The 16,350-nt window shown below is 45.4% G+C and overlaps 1 protein-coding gene across 1 annotated transcript; it reads left to right on the plus strand.

Annotated features, from left to right (window-relative positions):
* The first annotated feature begins 88 nt into the window (after positions 1–88).
* Positions 89–13,679, plus strand: LOC119173863 (pre-mRNA-processing factor 17). The gene is made up of 12 exons (XM_075895492.1): positions 89–358; positions 552–638; positions 816–945; positions 1,541–1,770; positions 2,374–2,470; positions 2,688–2,902; positions 3,817–3,964; positions 8,561–8,676; positions 9,735–9,945; positions 12,109–12,209; positions 12,337–12,380; positions 13,443–13,679. Exons 1-12 carry the CDS (start codon positions 170–172, stop codon positions 13,618–13,620), a joined length of 1,746 nt encoding a protein of 581 aa, XP_075751607.1. The 5' UTR covers positions 89–169; the 3' UTR covers positions 13,621–13,679.
* The last annotated feature ends 2,671 nt before the right edge of the window (positions 13,680–16,350 follow it).

A 16,350-nucleotide genomic window follows, 5' to 3' on the forward strand; every position in this document is an offset into this window, starting at 1 on the left:
ACCTTTAGTACAAGATGGCGACCTGGATGACACTTCTTTTAATACTTGGTTTTTGAAAAACAATTGTGTGCACAGTTTCACATAACTTTTAATATTATTTAAAACGCAAGTGAGTTAACTTTACACTCTCATATTTAATTTATCATTTTATTTCTTAAATGCGGTCCTAATGGTGTCAAACGCCAATATGGCGGCAATGTTGTCAATCTGTGAGTACGCTAGCAGTGACGACGACGACGATGCGACGAAAAATGAAGAAATCCAGGGGAATTTCACCGGGCTGCCGCCCACAACACAGTCTGTTGTTGCGATTCAGAAAAAGTACCAATTGAATGCAGCTCCTGAAGTGGCCGTTAAGGTGAGGAGGCGATAAACCAGATCGCGCTCAGCTGTTCGCACGCAGTTCAACGCTGCAGTCGCTGTGTTTGTGCATAAGCACGTGGTAGCCATCGACATTGCTCCCATTAACAATACATACGTAACGGGCTAAGGCACTTCCTATTCGATTGTGATCGCTATTGTGAAGGCACGTTCTTTTGCTTCTCCCTTAGGAGTCGGTATGCGGCGTCAAGCCGATCGATCCTACAAGCAAGGAACTGCTGTTCAACCCAAAGTTCGAAAACCTCTTCGCTCCTGTCGTAAGTATCGCGTCGCACTTCTTTACGACTGACGGTAGAATGTTCTGTCATAAAGATCAATGTTTGCTCTGGAGTCGCTGATTAAGCTCACGATGTAGTTTCCTATCAGCGCGTCTCATTCGCTACCCCCGTCGTAATACTTACTGTACTATACTCGTATGCGTGTCTTGTTTGCAGGTTGGACCGGAGAACCCTTTTAGAACTCAGCAACAGAAAGCTGTTAAGAACACCTTGGCTGGTTACGTCGAACCGGCACATGTGAACGACTTCCACTTTGAGTCTCAAAGGCTAACGTTCAACAGCTATGGTGAGTGCATACTGTAATTTAGCTAGGCGCCGTTGCATGCTGCTGTAGATTGGCCAATGAAATCACGATAGTCGATTCAACATAATAATACATGCATGCTCCTACCACAGCCACCCGCAAGCAGTATGCATAGATATGCCAGCTGATTACGTTTGCGCAGTTCAGTGACGTCAGTGAGAATTTCTCCCATAATTTAAATAGTTGGTGTAATATACAGCAACATGTTCATGTCACGGGTTAGATATCAAGATTTTGAATCTCCTGGCAAATTTTATCAGAAGTTGCATCACTCTTTAGCCAAAGACCATATTTTAAGTTGGGACAATGATACTTTAGTTTTTTATATGTGTGGTATTTACATTAGCACAGGAGAAATATTTGCCATTGGAAAGGGAACTAGCCTGCATGATTCTCTTATACAGATGATTGGCAAGCTCCTTCCGTGGTTGGTGGTTTGCTTGCAGAGCGTGTATTTATTCTTAGGTCGTAACTGACTAGAGTAAGTTACAAACATGTGCTCAGGCTACTACTGTCATCAGTTTTGCGTGCATTGCAAGAGAGCCCACCAAACTCTCTTCTATGTATTACTGCATAGGCTACGCGATTGACCCAACTGCTGACGGATCCATGGATGAGGGCCACAGGATGGTCGGTTCGTCGGAAGGTGCTTCTTCGAGCAGTTCTCTGACCGTGTTCGAAAAGACGAAAGTTCGACCGGGTGACAAAAGGAAGAAAGCGAAGAACAATGACCCGTCGGACATTGACGGTTTCGCTGGACCCTGGGCTCCGTACAAGGATGAGAAACGAAATGTCAAGCCGACTGAGGTACGTCAGGCGTCGATGCACACTGCTACCATTGAGTTGACTGTAGGATTGTAAGCCCTGATTTGTGCAGCTGTCAAATGATTTGTCAAGTCACAGTATCGCTGCTGTCTTTAGGCAGTATAGATATCGTGGCATTGAACACGTTTGCTAATGCTGTGGTAAATACCACATCAATGCAAAAGCTATAGCACCCAAATGAATGTAACTTCAGCAAATATCAGTCATGCTCCTAGGTTGAAAGTGAGTGTGGTTGTATTGGAAGTATAAATGTGAATGTGTTTCAAGTTACTGATATCAAGTAGATGTATGTATCATTAGTGAGCCAAACAGCTCATGCGAACAAAATTCTATGTCTACTGGAAGCTTTGATAAACACCATAGGCATAAAACGAGACATTTTCAGGAAAGTAAGTTTTACACTTGCAGTATTTGCACCTAATTTGCATAGCTCGTTTAGAGCAACCCTGTTACGGCATTTAAACTAGCAGGACATTATATTTTGTCCATGGAGAATGAGGAAATAGCCATGAGGATTGGCACTGAGCATGGTACAAATGAGGAGCCGTTTGGTTCTCAGGTGTTGCATTGCTGTTCAATTTGCAGGAGGAGCAGGAAGAACTGGATGAAATTCTGGCAAAAAGGAACAAAAAGGGTCGACGTACTGAGGATAAGCCGATGGAAGAAAAGACAGTGTTGCACAGTGAGTGGCCTTTCTTTTTTTGTCTTTCTCCCCAATATTATGGGAAATGTTCCCATGCACGTAGTTGACATCATGTTGTGGTTTTGGCACATTAAATGCCACAGTTATTTCTTTCGATGTCCTGCTCTAACGTTTATGACTACTTAGTTAAACAGCGACTGACTTCCTCGAATCTGTTCACATCATGCTGCCGTTTACATGCTTCGTACCGTTGCAGTCAAGGACCCGTACGACTATCAGGGCCGGTCGTTCTTGCACGTCCCACAGGACGTGGGGGTGAACCTGCGTGCGAGCGAGCCTCCCGACAAGTGCTTCCTGCCCAAGCGTCTCATCCACACGTGGTCGGGTCACTCCAAGGGCCTTTCGGCGATCCGATGGTTCCCTCGGTCCGCCCACTTGTTGCTCTCTTGCAGCATGGACTGCAAAGTCAAGGTACGTACTCCCCACGGAGTAAGATCAAAGTGTGGGTACACAGGTGTGGTCATGCAGTCCAGCTGTTATCATACTGATTAAAAGCTGGGCAAATTAGACTCCTAATGTTCCTGCTATGCATGCATACAGCAGGAAAATGGTTTGTATGCTACTAAATACATAATTAGCATAGGTTTGCTCATGGGAGAAGAGGGCAGGGCTCTCAGCCTAATCATCTTTCAGGGTGACAAGTCTCCACCATACCTCTACTTATTTGGACTTGCCCTATCATTGTTTAATGTGCGAGTGCATCCAGGTTATTTATGACAGTGACAGCTGAGAACCACATACGACATTTTTTAGCACAATAGTGGGAAGTAAAAGGATCATAATAAAGAGAACAACACAAAGAGCAAGTGCTAAGTCACATTTTAAGAACGCCTCAGGAATCCTGATCTCGCGCTCCAAGAATGGCTACTTCGCACCCCTTGGAAAGCCGTGGAACAAAAACTGGTCATTCTGGGAAAGCGTGTAACTACTTACTTTTCAATCTTGCACTTATTGTGAAGCTTGTTTAAAACTCGACCCATTGGGGTAGCAGCGAGGGGTGTCTTCAGTGCAACTTAGTTCCTCGTAGTAGAGAATCCTGCACATTCCTGTGGTTATTAGCCTCATCTCACATATGAAAATTTGATTGCTTTTCGAAATGCAGCTCTGAGAAATTAGGAGCAAGAGATACTCACATGACAATGACATAAATTGCCAGAACGCTCTGATATGCTACAAGTGACATATGCAGCTAATGAAACTTCTTTTGCTTATAGGATGGCATCGGTCTTGCTCGTTATCATTGTACAGGAAAAGCTTGATGTAATAAGTAAACTGTACGGTCTGTTTCAACTCCTCTCACTCATGGCTGGCTCATTCATATGCAGTTGTGGGAGGTGTACAACGAGCGGCGCTGCGTGCGGACTTACAACGGCCACCGTCAGGCGGTTAGAGACATTGCCTTTGACAACAAGGGCGAGCACTTCCTGTCGGCCGGTTACGACCGCTACGTCAAGCTCTGGGACACGGAGACGGGTGAGTGACAAGCCTATCCACAGTGTATGTGTTGAAAGAGCTCAGCTGTGTCGCTTTTCTTTTAAACTGGCAACACAGTGGAAACTTTGCAACGTCTTGAGTAAATGTAATCCCCGCAGAAGATATTGAATCGAACACAATAGTACTAATACAGAAAACAAGGCTTACCTTTGTCATTCCCACAATTCGGGATGGCACTGATAGCGGTGTAGCTTATCGCTGCCTTCTATACCTTTTTTTTTTTTTTTGCTGCGGTGCAGCTATTGTAAGCATTCCAACAAACGTCTAAAACAGACCGCCTTGTTGAAACATTGGCTAGGGTGCTCGGCTGTTGAACTGAAGGTCGCGAGTTCAATCTGAGCAATGCCGGTGGCATTTCAATAGTCGCGAAATGATAGACACCCACGTACTGTGTGTGTCTAAGCAGGACTTAAGCAGGGCACGTGTCAATCTGGCATGTCCACTTCAGATTCCATGTGTTGTTTCCCGGCAACCTTGAAAACAGCACCATTTCATCGGCATCGAATATTTCCGATGGCACTAAAAAAGATCATAGACTTGTTCAAAGAAACACACTTGTAGGGCTTATAAATGCGTTCAGTACATTGAGTGCATTAGCAAACGGGTATTGGACCCTTGTGTAAATCTGTGGATGATATCTTCAAGTGGTTGTTTTGTACAACTGTTAGAAGTAGACAATTCAGTACAGTACATATGTGCAAGTTTTGTACAGTGGAACTTCCATTATAAGACTTTCAGGGGACCATGCAAAATCGTCGTATAATCCGGGCGTCGTATAATAAAAAAACCAAGAATATAGGCACTGATGGTCGTTGTTGCCCCACAACAGTTGTCACATAATGCGTAAGAAAGTCCGCGGCACAAATCTACGCTGTCCAATGAAGGTAGATTAAGTTACTTCAAAAAATGACAACCACGCATTTTATCGGAGGTGTGAACAAATCTTTATTCTCACCTTTTAAAAAAGTCTGTGATTTTTTTCTGCGAGTTTGCCCAGCCACGATGCATCAGCTTTCTTTCGAGAGCTGCGACATCTGGCAGCAAGTCGCGCAAGCAAACCGCCGAATGTTGTCGATGTAGCACAACAAGGCCGCGTACGTCGGAACGGACGCACTAGCCTCTGCAGTGTCATCTATCTCTTCCTCGTCGGAAGTTCCCGCAGTGTCAGGACGCACAGTTTTGATAATGTCATTCAGCGACACTGCACTGCACACTGCAATGTCGTTGTCGGCACCAACATAGTCCGCGAAGGATCCAGGCAGCTCCAGGTTGCCGAACTCTGGTTCGTCGTCAACAGGCACTGCAACTTGACTGGTAGAACAAGCACCACTTCTATTAAAGCCGCAGTGCCTGAAGCAGTTGACAATGGTTTCTAGCGTGATTGCGTCCCATGCACTAGCAATGTAGTGCATTGCATCAAGCACAGGAAGCTTCTTATCCAACTGTTTGCATTCCATGCTTGCTAGCCGACGCTGCACCATAAACTCCATAAACTTCCGATATTTCTGCTTCATGCACTTGATGACGCCGGCGTCAAGTGGCTGCAGCTGGCTAGTGCAGTTGGGGGGCAGAAATGTAACTTTCACATTTCTCAAATGCGACGTATCTAATGGATGGCATGGCCCATTGTCAAGCAGAAGAAGAATCTTTCTGTTTTTAGTCCCCATTTTTGAGTCCAGCTGCTGTAGATATGTTGAAAACATAGCAGCTGTCATCCAGGCTTCTCGGTTGAACATGTACTGGCACGGCAGCCTTTTCAAATTCTTGAAGCATCGCAGCTTTGCAAACTTGCGCATCACGAGGGCAGGAAGCTTTTCTGAGCCATCCTCATTAGTGCAAAGCAATACAGTAAGACGCTCTTTGCTTCGCTTACCCCCGTGACAGCTCTCTCCTTTGAATGTTAATGTCTGCTCTGGATGCATATTATAAAATAATTCAGTTTCGTCTGCGTTGAACTTGTCGGACGGCTTGTATTGCCGTATCAATTCCGGCAGCAATGCAGTCCACTTTTCGACAGTGTCGGAGCTAACTGACGAGCTCTCTCCAGAGCAGCGGCTGTACACAACACCACTGCGTTTTTAAAGCGATCCAACCAGCCATTGGAGGCTATAAAGTCATCAATGCCGCAACGCAATGCCACTGTCTCCGCCTTCTCCTTCAAAATTATGCCATCCACAGCAATTCCAACCACTCAACGAGGGCCGTCTCCATGGCAGCATAATTGCCATCTTTCGCGGCCTTCCTGTTCAGGCCGAACTTTGCCACATTTAGTAGGATGCTGTCCTTCTTTGCGAGGATCGTTTTCAGCGACGACTCAGGAATGTTCAGGTCACAAGCAATGCTGGCCTTTGTTGCTCCGCTCCGCTTCTCCGCCTCCTCGATTATGCGAAGCTTTTCTCCAAGCGTCAGTGGTTTTCGGTTCCATGACATTGCGAGACACAGCACTCGCAACCAAGAATTCGAAAGCTTCCTCGCACACCAATGTCCGAATACTGAAAATTTTGCACGTAGACACAGCAGCTGCGGCGCACAATCCACCGATGAGGCAAACATGTGAAGGAATGGCTGAAAGGCAACACGGCAGTGGGCCCATTCGATTTTTGCAAGTGTGTACGCCTGCGCAAGCTTCAACCAATCGCGCTAAAACTCCCCAGCCCTCTGGTAGCTAGAGAGCAACTAGTTCCGGTTCCTGCAGCTGTCCCAAACCTAGACAGGCTCAACAATCGCCGTTCAACGTGTCCGGTACAACGACGCGAAATCTAGTGAAAGTTATCACATACAGTGAAAGCTCGTTAATTCACACCTCATTAATTCAAAACTTTAGATAATTCGAAATGGTCGCCGCAGTCCGGTCCGCAGTGCATAGGAGACCATGTGTAAAACAATTCGTTAATTCGAACAGAAATTGCTGCCTCTACGGATAATTCGAAGCGCGCGCCGCCGAGCGGCATCATCGTAAAACACTAGTGGAAGCTTTTATGGTCGAACGATAGGTGGCAACGACCAGTTTTTTTGAGCTTCAAGTGGCCTTTGAGCAAAGGGCGAGCAAAGTATGGCCTCCAAAATCCAGGGAGCAATTTTTTTTTTTTTTTCGGAGTAGTCCTAGCAGTCCTAGGCCGCTCGCGGCAGCGTCACTTTGTTCCTCGAGCACTTTGTTCGTTCACGAATGATTTTGTGCGCGGGCGACAGGAAGGACTTCGGCATTACGCTGCTCACTGCCATGCACATGTTGGTGCGCGCATGGGAACAGGTGACCGTAACCACAATCGCAAACTGTTTCCGCCACAGTGGATTTGCAGCTGGAAGTGCGCAGGATAGTTGTGACGTCGACGTGGATGGGGCTGAGGAGCTCATGCCAGTGGCATTGCGCGACTCTCTTCGGGGCGTACGTTTTGCCGATTATGTTGAAGTTGACACCGGTGCATCGGTGTGTGGTGCCCTGACTGATGAGGACATTATCGCTCAAGTAGCCGGTGCGCAGCCTGATGCTGAAGAGCCAGAAGGTGAGGAAGACGAAAATGACGAAGCGCCTGTGCGCCCGTCAGCTTCTGCGGTGATGGAGGCACTTAATGTGGCGCGTCTCTTCTTCAGCTTTGAAGAGGGTGAAAAGGATTCCCTGCGCCGCGTCCGCGCGCTAGAACAGGGAGCCGCAGCTGTGGCATTCAGAGAAAAGAAGCAGATGGTCATCACAGACTTTTTTGGCCAATAAATATTTTTCGTGCCCCCACCCCCGAAATCCACCCATCTTGCTCACTTTCATTATTTCGAATTTTGTTTAATTCGAAATTGCTCAGCATTCCCGTGGAATTCGAATTCACGAGCTTTTACTGTACTAGAAAGCGAGCTCGAAATTATCTGCCATGTTACCTGCTCACAGCTGTCACTATAAAACCACCCAAAAGAAGGCAGAAAACAAAACAAAGAAAAGGACCCAATGGAAGTGTGCAGTGCAATGCGACTAAGCAAAACGAATGCGCTCCGGCTGGCTCTGGACAACGTTGGCTCTGGCTAGCTATGGCCGACAGCATGTCGAAACATTGAAGAGGCCCTGTGGTTGCAGCGCGGATAGTGTGCTAGAACGTGCGGAGGAACGAACTTGGTTTCCCAACTTTTTTTTATCCGGCCGCAGTGTGCTTGCGTGGCAGCCTGCGTGCGTCGTCGTAGGTTTTTTTTTTTTCTCTCGGACAGTCCAGCTAAGCGTCGTACGAGGCGGGGCTGGCGTGAAATTGCGTCGTAGAATTGAGCTTTTCAATACATTAGTTCTATGGGGGTTTTGCCGGGACCAAGTCAATTGGTCGTAAAACGCGGGTCGTCGCAGGACCGGGGAACGTATAATGGAAGTTTCACTGTATATGCTAGGTTGCCTCGCTGCACGCGAGGCACTTGAAACTTTCCACTTGGCTTCATAAAGGCACAGACCGAACTGTTTTGCTGGCACATAACCACAATTCTTATTCTCACTTGCACATGTTGCACCTTTGCACATAACAGTGTACTGTTCATTTCTGTAGAGCTGTCAAAATTTACCTTTGAGCGAAATGCATCCCCACATTTTCATTCTTCACATTAATACAGGAAACTGCATAGCAAAGTTCTCCAATCGCAAGGTGGCTTACTGTGTCAAGTTCAACCCTGACAATGACAAGCAGAACCTGTTTGTGGCTGGAACCTCCGACAAGAAGATTGTCTGTGTAAGTGGTGCCGTATTGGCTTTTTGGCTAGATTTCACTCATTTGAATTTGAGAGGCTTTATGGTGGAACGTTAAGACGGCATAGACTAATAGGGTATTCTTGATTTCATGGCCACATATTCATTATTAGAATAGAAACTGTAGCTCCAAGTTCCATTTGTTAAATTTTGTGTCCTAACACCAAAGTGGCTGCACTGGTATGCTGTCGCGGATGTGTGGTTTTTCACATTTTGGCCATGTTAGCCCTACTAAATTTTCCGAAACTTGCAAAGTTAACTTGCCAAGTTAATTCTCTGGCTCGCTCATTTAACAATGTAATCCATTTTTTCCACAAAAAAATCACATAGCTCCAACAGACATTTTAAAAATTTATGCAAACAAGGTGGTGCATGAACTTCTAGGTGGAGGAGGAGCTGCCCAAGGTGTTTTTCCACTTGACATTATAATAGCTGAAATTTTTGTTGCATTTTACAAAAACAAAAGGCTTTGTGTAGTGTGTACTCTAGACAGCATTTACTGTGAAATTGCACTTGGTTCTTTTTTTGTAGGGGCAGTACTCATCAGAAAATTCAAAGTTAAATCAGGCAATCAGCACATACACCACTGGATAAGTGCCCAGTTATGCCACACTCACGGCAGGTACATATTAACAAAGTTAACCTGTGTAGTGTGTCATTTGGATAACCTTTATGCTTTTGTGACATGGGAAAACATTGGTGTAATTTCCTTGAATACACTATTGAAGCGCATTATTTGAAGTTGCAAATTCTAATGATTTTGATTATTTGCTAATGTTGTTAAACTGAAAGCTTTTATGAAAGTATCCAGGACTGGTGGTGCTTAGTTCAACTGGAATAGCAAAGACCCGCTTACGTGTGATGATTTCTGGCTATGTCTTATGTGATTTGTTACCACGAAAGTGTTATTGCTCAGTTGTTAGGGCGACAGTTTTAGTTAGTGTTATTTATTGTTGCTGCCGCTGTATCTGTGCCAATTATGCACTAAATTAACACCCGACTATCTCTCCCTTTCTCATCTCGCCCTCTTTCTGTAAACAGTGGGACACCAGGACCAAAGAGATCGTCCAGGAATATGACAGGCATCTCGGTGCCGTAAACACCATCACGTTTGTTGACGATAACCGCCGCTTTGTATCCACGTCTGACGACAAGAGCATGCGTGTCTGGGAGTGGGACATCCCTGTCGACATGAAATACATCGCAGACCCTTCCATGCACTCCATGCCTGCGGTCACCCTCTCACCTAACGGTATGCGATAGCAACTTGCAAAGCAGCCTTTTGCTTATTAGTGTCACCTTACGCGGTGAAAATAGTCACTGCAATATAAGATTTGCGCAAGCGTACGTTTTGACCAGTAGTTGCTCGTGCCAATCTTTTTCTCCATTAACCATACTACAGCCGAGCCCGCTTATAACGAACCTGAGCATGACGTGGCATCCGTTCGCTGTATCCCGAAGTTCGTAGCAAATGAAACACAGCTTTTGAATAAGTTGCGAGTGAAAGCACAAACTTTTTTTGCCCCAAAAAGTCCGTGATGCATGTGTTTCGAACAGGAGAAACGTTAAGGGCGGTATCGAGTTCATTTAAAACGGCAGGCTGCTCATTCGCCAAGGCTCGTGGCATAAGCTGCATGAGGCGCCGGCTCCAAAGCTTCGTCGTTCTCGCAATCCGATTCCTCCAAATCGCTCTGGCCACGTACTTCATTCACAATCCCCCAATCCGTGCGCAGTTCTGCAGTGTCAGCATCATCATCGGCCGTAATTAAATCATCGCAACGAATGTCCCACCCGCTCTCCCCAGTCGGAGTCGACGACGCGCTGCCACAAATCACCGCCGCAGTGGTCCTGTTCGGAAGCTTCAGGCTCGGTGTTGGGCCCGACGATCGACGAAGTCGGTCTCGCGAAAATAGTTTCGCGCACATGTAGCCGTCACTGCCGCCCACGAAATATTCACCTCCACAGCTGAATACCAGGACGCCCGAAGCGGCAAGTTGGCTGCCAGGTGGTCAACAGCTCTGAGCAAGCGCTCCGCAACGCGGCACCTAACATGCGGATTACGCTCAAGCGAAGCGGTCACACTTTCGACGTTTTGTTGAGCGGCACAAAAAAGCGTGCTAGTCCTCTCATCGGCCATCATGACCACACACATACACTAAGAGCGAGCAAGAGGCGCACACGTTTGGAACAGCTCTGGGCGCATTTCCAGTTGGAAAATGAAACTAATTCGAGCCAGCATGGCGGGCGTCGCGAAGCGGTGAAGACGGGCGAAGGGGTTGTGATCAAAAGAGGAGAGCAGACTTGCAAGAGAAGGGCAAGGAGTTGTGATAAAGCACGGAGGAATGAAAGATTCCTTCCTTCGTGCTATAAATAGAGGGGAGGATGCGACGGGAGGGCGACCTTGAAAGCCAAAACACACGGGAAGGAGGCAGGTTGGGTAGCTTGCTTGAAAGGTCCGCGAAACTCGCACGTAGAAAAACTTGAAAAGAGTGCCAGCGCGCGCAGAAGTGAAAGCATGGGCGCCTCGTTTGGTGCGCGCGGCGGCGTTCAAAAAATCAACGGTCGTGTTCAAAAAATCATTTTGTTGCGCCGGCAGGTTAGCATGGCCTAACGAACTTCGATATTTCACGATTTATTCCGTGCAAATTAACAGCCGTTTTCGAGCTTCCGCACGCACGCGGAAGGCATGCTGAGTCAAGTGCGAAGTGAGTGAGAAGAGGTCTTAAACACGAAACGAATCGCAAATTATCAGAGTCGGTGGGGTAGCGTACGCGCATGCACTAGGCGCAGACTATCGGATACAGTCGGTAACCGACAATGTTGGCAAATAGTCTGGTCACTCCAGGTCGATGACGCCAACGACAGTACCAGCGATTAAAAACAGGGTATGTGGCCGACCGGTCTTCGAAAGATCGGTGGCAGTGTGAAAACACGGGCCTCATATGTCAATGCGGGGTGCTCATAGCAGCGGGGGCACAAAGGACGAAGGGGTGCGTGACAAAAAGCAATCGGGGAGAGCAGCAACTAGAGGGGCACAGAGGCTGAATCGACGTTTCACAATAAGAATGTATGGGCGCCTCGCAGATGCCTGATCGGTGGTCGAAATTGGTTTCCCGGGAAGTCGGCAGACCGCTGACTCCGTTCGCTGTAACCGATCAGCGGCGCTTGGAGACGTTCGTTGTAAGTGCGATTTTGTGCCATTGAACCAATGTATACTTTGACGGTCACGCGGATATTGTTAATTTTAAGCGAAAGTTCATTTTAAGTGGGGCCGTTATATGTGGGCTCGACTGTAGTTCTATCGGTTTAAAAGATAAAAATATGGCATCGGTGCATTATCATTACACTGACCCAGTTAACTGTAATGAACCTTATTAGATAAGTGGAATAACATCTGCTCTGACTTTCTTTGCAGGAAAATGGCTGGCCTGCCAATCAATGGACAACAAGATCATGATTTTTTCAGCCCTCAACCGTTTCAAGTTGAACCGTAAAAAGACGTTCGAAGGACACATGGTGCGTGTTTTTAAACAGACTCTTATTGGCACTATGTTGTCCCACTTTTGCGTTCTCCGGGTCTTCTAGTAGACCATTAGGTGACATATATATATATATTTTTTATATTTTTTTTTTTCCTGTTTAGGTTGCTGGGTACGCATGTAGCTTGGACTTCTCACCAGACATGAGGTAAGGATCGTCTAGCTTTTACCAAGGAAAACATATGCAAAATGCAACTAGAACCAAAGCTGGGCCAATATTGTTTTGCAGTGCTTTGCAATGAGCAACATTGTGCTTACCACTGACAATATTGGCCATGGCCGCATTTTAGTGGTGGGCACGTTGTAGATGTTCGAAAGTTGGTTAGGACGCTCACTGCTGATCATTAAAAAGAACAGTGCTTCAGTACAACAGTCAATGCACATTCTACTATGTATGTAAAAAATTACAATTTTTAAGTGTCACTTGATAACTTCATTGGAGCGTGAACTAATCCTAAATGGTTGCCATCTATGAGCTTCAGCAAATTTTGACTGTAAATCTCGTCTCTCAGATAAGGAGGCATGTGATAGCATTGCCTGATTCCATGATGATTTAATTATGGTCTGTGGCTGTTGCAGTATTGTCAGTATAGCATACTCGTATCAGTTAAGACTAAAGCATGACAGCTTGCTTTGCTATCAAAGATGTGTCTTGAACGTGTTTCTTTTTTACTCTTTAGTAGATGTTATTTTCTGTATTATTGCTGTTAGAATACCGTATTTATTTGCGTAATGAATGCACTTGCATAATAAACACACCCCTTATATTCATTGGCTGCAGTACTGCAAACCGACACCTGTTGCCTCTTTGCTCATTAGATTTTTTTCTGTTTCGTATTATAAGGTTAAGCTACGTCAATTTTTTATTGCATTACCACATTTTTTGCTCATTCTACAAAAAAGTTCTCACAAAATTTGCCCCGCATAATAAACGCACTCCCAACTTTGCTTCGATATTCGGTAAAAAAAAGTGCATTAACTATGCAAGTATATACGGTATCATAGTAATACAGAAACTGTAGTCTGTGGGAATTATCTTGCATTTACTATAACCAAGCCCTTTTCTGACTTTTATGACAAATTTTAGTGTGTTTTATCGTATACTAACACGGTTAAATTTAACTGAATTGATGTGAAAAAACAGAAAGGCATTTAGCACATTTTTTTTTTGTCCTAGATCATTTTGAAACTTCTCTCGCTTCTTTTGCAGCTACTTAATATCCGGTGATGCTGACGGGAAGCTATATGTTTGGGACTGGAAGACAACTAAGCTATACACCAAGTTCAAGGCCCACGATGCTGTTTGCATCAGTGCATTATGGCATCCACACGAAACATCAAAGGTGGCCACCGCTGGCTGGGACGGCACGATCAAGTTCTGGGACTGAGCACATCACAAAACACTGCTGTAAATAAAAATCCTGTACCATAATAAGAAACTGTAAAATGGCTGAGACACATACGTTTTTTTACTAGAAATATACAAAATCGTGAACAGGGGCAAGAAAAAAAGCAGTGTGATATTTCGCCAATATGGTCCAGTCGCCAGTCTGGTGTTGTTTAGATAAAGCAACATTGACCATCTGAATTTTGCTTCACACAGTACAAAAGTATCGTATTAGTATCGATAAACTTGATGGTAGTGTTATGTGCTATTTTGGTTGGCTACGCTATATGCTATATGTGTGCAAAGAGAACAGGTGTTAGTACTAATGAACACGTTGACACGTGAGGGGAGTTCCTAGCTAGTCTACGCATCAGATCCAAGGCAGAGTTGTGAAAGATGCAAGCCACAATTGAATAATGGAAAATTTTGTAGACGACTTGAGCACTTGATTCAGAATTAAATGATATTAGATTCAAAAGGCACGTCTAACTTTTGTCACATCACTTCCATCACATGGCTTCTGGACACACCCAACATCAGTTATTTCACATGTCGTTCGTGTGACTACCTGTCTTAACCAACTCCCACTGACAACTTCCAGTGAAAGTTTACATAGTACTTTAGTGTTAGTTCAGCCTAGTTAAAGAAAGTTCCAACTCTTGAAGAGATGAGGAATTGACATCATACCCCATTTAAATGAGTATGATAGGCTTAAGATACACTGCTGTAAATATGAAAGAATGCCAGAGATATATGTAAATGAAAAAAAAACTTGGGTGAATCTCGACTTAAGAGGAGAGATATGTTAGGAGAGATGTTGCAGAATGCAAAGGTTCAAATACTATGTACTGTTAGTAAACCAGCTGAGCTTTTCTGGGGAGCATAAGAAAGGCTTTCCTAAAGAGTATCTGTATAACCTGTATTTAATACGTAGTATAGTGATTGGTAACAATCAACCAAAGATGTTCTTTGTGTTTCGACTTTCACATAGCATTATGCCAGAACAAAGACTTTTTGCTGAGAAAAATTTCACAAATTTCGCTACTGCTCCTAGTACATCGCACTGTTCTAGACTTGCTTTCGGCAGTAAAAATACATGGTATCAAATGCATCCCACATTTCTTTAAAACACACAAACTCACCAAAATTCTCGTTGTGCCCCACTTTCAGCTCTCATTCTCGCAGCGAGGTGTTCGTAGGAAAAAATGCAGTCGTGTTCATATTATATCGGCCTGTCTATTGGTATTCACATCTGCTTCATATGCGGTTTGAATGTTTGCATTAGACGCAGTACTATTTTTTTTTTTAGGCTCCAGACCTGACAAATCTGGTGAACTTGAAATTCGAAACCATCGTACACTGGGGGTGGGGATTGACACAACAGTATATGACTGGGTGCATATTGATGTACTGTTTTTTTAAGGCTTCAGTGATGTCAGAAATGAATGATTGCCAGTAAAGTTTTTAGACGTCAGCGATTATACTGGTACTCATAATTATAGGGCGCAGGAGCGCTTAATTAACGGGCAATGCCTTCTGTGCCCCATGACAAAAATCCCATGCTTGTTAATGCGCTTCTCCTCATGATACCAAAGTACTGCGGCAAAAGTGACATACACGCGATCAGAAAAATTTAGGTGGATGTGTCAGTTTTTTTTTTTGTTATTGTTGTTTTTTCAGCGTAGCACTAGCTCTGTTCTTCGGTAAATTTTTGGCCGTGCCCTTAAAACCAGGAAACTTCACAAAATTTCAGAGTACCCTGGGCAAATCGGGAGAGTGGCAGGTGTGAAGTCGGCACCTGCGACAATGTTTGCGTACCTATCCAACAGAACTTCGCCGCATTGCACGACCGTTGTCCCGTTAATTGTTGCGTTTCTTATAATTTCTGTGTACTGCATAAGACACCCAGCACAAAAAATAGGTGTAACAATAGCTGTCTGCACTGTCTTATTTTCTTTTTTTTCTCTCCCAATTGCTTCGTTGTATATACGCTAAAATAAAATATTTTACCGGAGGCTGGCTCGTTTTTCATCACAGTACCTTGTGGCGGAAAGTTCAGCGTTTCATCTCTGTACAAGGTTCAAGAAGTGAGCACAGGAAACCCACCCATTAATTAGTTGCTATATAAACATACGTCTCGCTGTTCTCCCCACGCCTCCAAACACAAGCGATTGAGACGCAATGTGACGCCCCAGACAAACGTTCCTATAGATCACTACAGACCACTATAGCCACGCTGTTTTCAGGACTGAACCGCCGTGCGATGCGAGAATATGTAACGCCCGGCGCTGTCGGCCAAATTGTAAGGCCCGCTGAGCCCGCGCACGCGAACTGAACGGCGCAGGCGCCGACGTATTGACCCGCCATGCGCGATCAGCGGCTATACCAATACCCAGCGGAGAGGCTGCGTAAAGAGCGAGGAGGAATCGAAAGATAGAGGAGGGGGAAGCGATGTCTGCTTGTGTCAGCAAGTGATCAGAGATGAACCGCACACACAGCTATAAGCGCGAACGCACGCAGGCACGCGATCGGACGCACGCACTTGAAAACAGAGAAGGATGGGGAGAAGCCCGCATGAGCGCGATCATGGAAGACGTAGGGAGAAGGAGGGGATAAGGGAAAAGAGGAGGGAAGCTGGGCGGATCCCTATCTCTCTCTCTCATCAAGAGAGTGCACAGTGAACTCTTGTGTCACCCTCGCCCGCCACTGCTGGCGACAAAACGCCACCGCA

The sequence above is a fragment of the Rhipicephalus microplus genome, chromosome 5 (assembly GCF_043290135.1).
Source record: "Rhipicephalus microplus isolate Deutch F79 chromosome 5, USDA_Rmic, whole genome shotgun sequence".
Classification (NCBI taxonomy): Eukaryota; Metazoa; Arthropoda; class Arachnida; order Ixodida; family Ixodidae; genus Rhipicephalus; species Rhipicephalus microplus.

Bases quoted from the DNA above. Each gene is read 5' to 3' on its own strand.
- LOC119173863 (XM_075895492.1), top strand. From the start codon at position 170: ATGGTGTCAAACGCCAATATGGCGGCAATGTTGTCAATCTGTGAGTAC. The intron at 2,903-3,816 runs GTACGTACTCCC...ATTCATATGCAG, and splicing joins GCATGGACTGCAAAGTCAAG to TTGTGGGAGGTGTACAACGA. The intron at 12,381-13,442 runs GTAAGGATCGTC...CTTCTTTTGCAG, and splicing joins GACTTCTCACCAGACATGAG to CTACTTAATATCCGGTGATG.